This window comes from Erigeron canadensis, chromosome 1 (genome assembly GCF_010389155.1).
Source record: "Erigeron canadensis isolate Cc75 chromosome 1, C_canadensis_v1, whole genome shotgun sequence".
Classification (NCBI taxonomy): Eukaryota; Viridiplantae; Streptophyta; class Magnoliopsida; order Asterales; family Asteraceae; genus Erigeron; species Erigeron canadensis.
In genome coordinates, this window is record NC_057761.1 from 46,081,483 (window position 1) to 46,086,137 (window position 4,655).

Genomic DNA, 4,655 nt, shown 5'->3' on the forward strand with positions numbered 1-4,655 from the left:
ACTATAAAGCTCAAAATTTGCCATGAATGGGTCAAACCGGCCTGTTTATACATGTACATAGAAAGGACCTATTTTGGGATCAGTTTACGCACACATACTTAAAAAAAAAATTCTACATTGCCCAACTTGATCACGCACATCATTTAACCATGAGGAAGTTCTAACTGATAAAAAAAATCTCCTTCTTTGTAAGCACTTCGCATGATTAAGAGCATTCAAATCATCTTATCCTAATTCGGAGGAGATAACAGAAACAGTACATTATGCCAAAACTTTGATTTTTTTTTATTGTTTTGGGGGGGGGGGGGGGGGGGGGAGATAGTGTATCTATATATACATGTTGCCATTCTAAAACAATGAATTTGTTAAGCCGATCAAAAAAACAATAAATTTGTAAGCTAAGCTTAGGGAGTGCTTGGTGTGAAGTTTGTCTAGTATAGACCCGAATTTCATATTTAAACTATTATATTCCAACAAAAACTATAGCAACCATCCTAATACAACAACCGTAAACTCTAAAATTACTTATGCAAAAGGACTCAACTTTTTTGTTTATTCAAAATAATCTAAACAACCCTGTATATCTTACTATATCTACCTGGTTGTATGTGATTCATTGAAGTTCATGAATTACAATCATAAATCATTAAAATTGGTGTTGGTGTAAGTATATCACATAGGGAAATAAATGCATACGGACAAGCTGATCATATCCCTTTGCCATTTGGCCCGTTCTTTACTACTTTCTTATTAGAAGCTAATTTCGTGACTGATATCTAAAAAACTTTCCATCTTGAATTGGCAAGTGATGTTTACAGGACCCGGGTTTGAGCTTTGAAAGGTAAAAAAGTACACTGTTCTATATGTACTTTTTTTTTTGAATGGCTACTGTTCTATATGTACTATATAAAACAGTTTATCAATCGATATATGTCTATAATAAAGATTCAAAACACGACCAACATGCAAACCACACAAAAATTTTGAATCCATACAGAGTAAAGTTAAATAGAAAATATTGGATTTTGGTATTCAATTAAAAAGGACCCAAATTTCATATGTCGATATTTTGTTAAAACTACAAAAACATAATTATAATCAAATATGATTTATATTTTCAAAACCCATACCGTAATCCCATATTGATCTGTAAATAATATATACACTTAGATATACATCGATCCAATATTCATGGTTTATATCTCCAAAACGCTATTTTAATCAAATATGATTTATATTTACAAAGCCTATAGCAAAATCCATATATATAATTTTCATGATTTTTATTTACAAACATACAAATAAAGATCGAAAAAACTAAAATAAAATGAAAGGATCGAAAAAACTAACCTGAATGAAAGGATCAGATATTGTGAATTTGATAATGGATAAAAAAAATTATAATGTTGAAAGGGTTTGATATATATTGATTTAGCCATTTAATTTAAACCCTAAATAGGCATTTGAGGTTATCTTTAGGAAGAAAAAGGAAAGGATTTGACGAAGAAAATAGGAAAGGATTTGGGGAAGTATGTTGATACACCGATACGACCTGGGTCCTGGGATAGTATTTCCTAAATTTGTGTAGCGAAATATGATTAGTTATTAATTGTGGTTTTCTTAATTAGAAACAAAACTAATTATGGCTCAACCGGTTAATACGCTTTCACGATATTTGGGAGGTGGTGGGTTCGAAACCAATTTCCGTTTTTTTTTATAAATAAAAGTAGTTATGACTTATGTTTGCTTATGTGGTTGTTGACGTGTCAATCAGATCGCTCTGGTGATGCCACATCAGAAATTGCTGACATGGCGGGTTCAGAGAGCACCACCCGAGCGATTTCTGATAGCCTTTTATATATATATAGAGAGAGAGATTGGGTTCTATGAGCATCTACAATGCCAAAAAGCTTTTAAATCCTTTTATTTTGCCACCTAATCTATCCATCATCTTCAGCTTATTAATAGGTCATCTAATTCAATGGAAAGCTTTTTTAAAGCTTTTATTATCACTAGACAAGGAAAAAGCTTGCGATCAAAAGTTGTTGATGATTGTCAACCTATTCATCAAAAAAAGTTATTTACTTCAATGACGAGGGTATAGTGGTACACTTTATATCATACGACAAATACACGTATGATAATTAATATAAGCTTTGTATAGATACAATTTATTCTTCAAAATCAAATACTTAAAAGAGCCTACTTGAAATGTAAGTGATCACATAGTCGTTTATAAAGCATTTTGCGCCTCATTTAAGCTTTTACATTTGGCCGCCACCACCATGCCACTGCCACGACCACCAACCCCGCCACTACCACCAGTGCCACATTACGCGGATACCCCTCTAGTTTAGTAAAATAGTTGTTGACCGTAGGGAGCTTGACCTGGCCACTGGTAGTTACTGGAATGCTAAACTCACCAATGACGGGGAGATCAACAACAAGATTGACTTGAAGCTCGTAATCGATGTCCCAATCTGTAACAATGTCCTTTAGCAAGCTTATTAAAACACTATGTGGTACGTTAATCTCGACATCTAGCATTGTGTCACCATTTCCTTTTAGTGAACCCGGATCAGGGATCGCGCCTGTCACAATCACACTAGTATAGATTCCAGCCAACTCAAAGTTAGTCCAGAAAGCACAGAGCGAGCCTCAATGTATATGCAAATGTATAACTACAGATTTATGTTGGTGTTTTGACATGAAAACACTATTGTACTATTTCTTTTAAAAATAATGAGTTTCCCTAGTTTAGAATACACGACAGAAAAAAAAAATTATATAGACTATAGAGGGTAAGTTATTTTGAGAACCCCTTAAAAAAGAACGCCAAAATCTCCTTCAATTCGATCTCATTCATTTATATATGTGAAAGTTACAGGGTGAAATTTTTGTAATGCGTAAAATTTTTAATAAAAAATATAAATTTGAATCAAATATACTGATTTACATATGTGTAAAAGTAAATAAAAGGAGTCACTAATTGTATGAGTCTAACATAATTTTTTGTTTTATCCAAATAGATAATTAACATCTTTAAAAAAAACAAAAACCAAACTACACAAAAAAAAAATAATTATAGTTCCTCCTTAGTCAAATAATATCCATATTTTTTGGAGTGTAACAGAAGTGAAACATGACTACGTACTTATTCAAGATGTTGTCATAAGTTTCAACCAGTAACTAAATCAAACCTGCCAAAGCTTTTGAGAATGTAACGTATCTCGCCAATTGGAATAGGTGTGCTGTAAGGATTCGAAACATTGACCTTAGCATTGTATGTGACCGAACCAAACTTGACACGTTTCACATTGACATCAGTCACACTTGCTTCGGGCTTCTCTATGCTTGCAACTGCATCTGTAACGAATTCTTTAGCCGCGTCAATCAAAGAAGCCATATATATATATATATATATATATATATATTGACCCGAAATAGTGTGTATATATCGATTTTACAATTACATGCATATCGATTTATAGATGGTCAGATGGGGGCAATGATCCGTGGGTCTGGCCTCAAAGGATGGGGTACACATGATCCATGTGATATATACTTGTATCTTAATCTTACGGGAAATTAAATATGAATTTGAATTGTATTGATCCAAAATAAAGCTAGCTATTGATGAATTTAATAATAACCTTTACAAGCCATTTTATATCCAAGTTTACATATACGAGTACTATGTATTGACCTATTGATGAATTTAATTTTACACCTCGAATAAATGAAACTTTCATGGGCTCCAAGATAGAGCCCAATACATGGAAAAAGAAATGTCTACCCACTAAACCCAATAAATAGAATTTACAAGAAAATATGTATTCTTAAAGCAGATCAATATAACAGAAAATGAAGGATATGTGATCCGCATAACTTGTGTTTACACAAATTTTAGTTTTTATCGAGAGACCATTCAGCGAGCTTGGATTTCATTCTTACAGAAACACAACTTGTGTATCTTGCATCATAGGCGTAATTCGTAAACTTTCCATTGACTAACAGATCGTCCTATCACTTAGATACTCAACAATCTTAATTACACAAAGAATGTTGAATCGTAGATACTCATCCCTGATGGGATTCTCATTACTCAGCTGCTCATCTTATTCTTGAATTTCTCTTCCAACAACCTTATCATCCTATAGAGTTATTACTATGTTATTTGTTTTGATAATCTCCTTGGGTTATCTATAGACGTCATCATCATAAACACAAATATAACATATCGTAAAAATACGTAGTTCATATTATAAAAATGTATTTGTCTACTTTTTCTAGTTTAAACAATGTAAACGACAGCCAAACTTACTATCGACTCATTATATTTTGTACTAAAATTTCTTATAATTTAAAATCTTTCAAGAGAAACAAACTAAAACTCGAGAGGTCTAAAGTTTGAATCCTACCCTCGGATAATTCAAGATCTTAACAGAAACAAACTACAATTCAAGCGGTCTTGAGTTTTAATCTTACACAAGGCATTATCCTGAGGGCGGCCATGGAAATGAGGGTGGCCATGAAAGTGACTGGAATTGGTTAAGAGCAAAGCTTTGTTAGACTGCTACAATTAGCCAAAATTTGGGTCACATTTGCAGGATAACCTTTTACCAAGGGGGAACCTTATAAAAATTATATAAATA

At 32.7% G+C, this 4,655-nt stretch overlaps 1 protein-coding gene across 1 annotated transcript; it reads right to left on the minus strand.

Annotated features, from left to right (window-relative positions):
• Positions 1–2,256: 2,256 nt before the first annotated feature.
• LOC122593577 (desiccation protectant protein Lea14 homolog) lies at positions 2,257–3,406 on the minus strand. The gene is made up of 2 exons (XM_043766007.1): positions 3,201–3,406; positions 2,257–2,605 (listed from the first exon to the last, which is right to left on the minus strand). Exons 1-2 carry the CDS (start codon positions 3,404–3,406, stop codon positions 2,257–2,259), a joined length of 555 nt encoding a protein of 184 aa, XP_043621942.1.
• Positions 3,407–4,655: the final 1,249 nt, after the last annotated feature.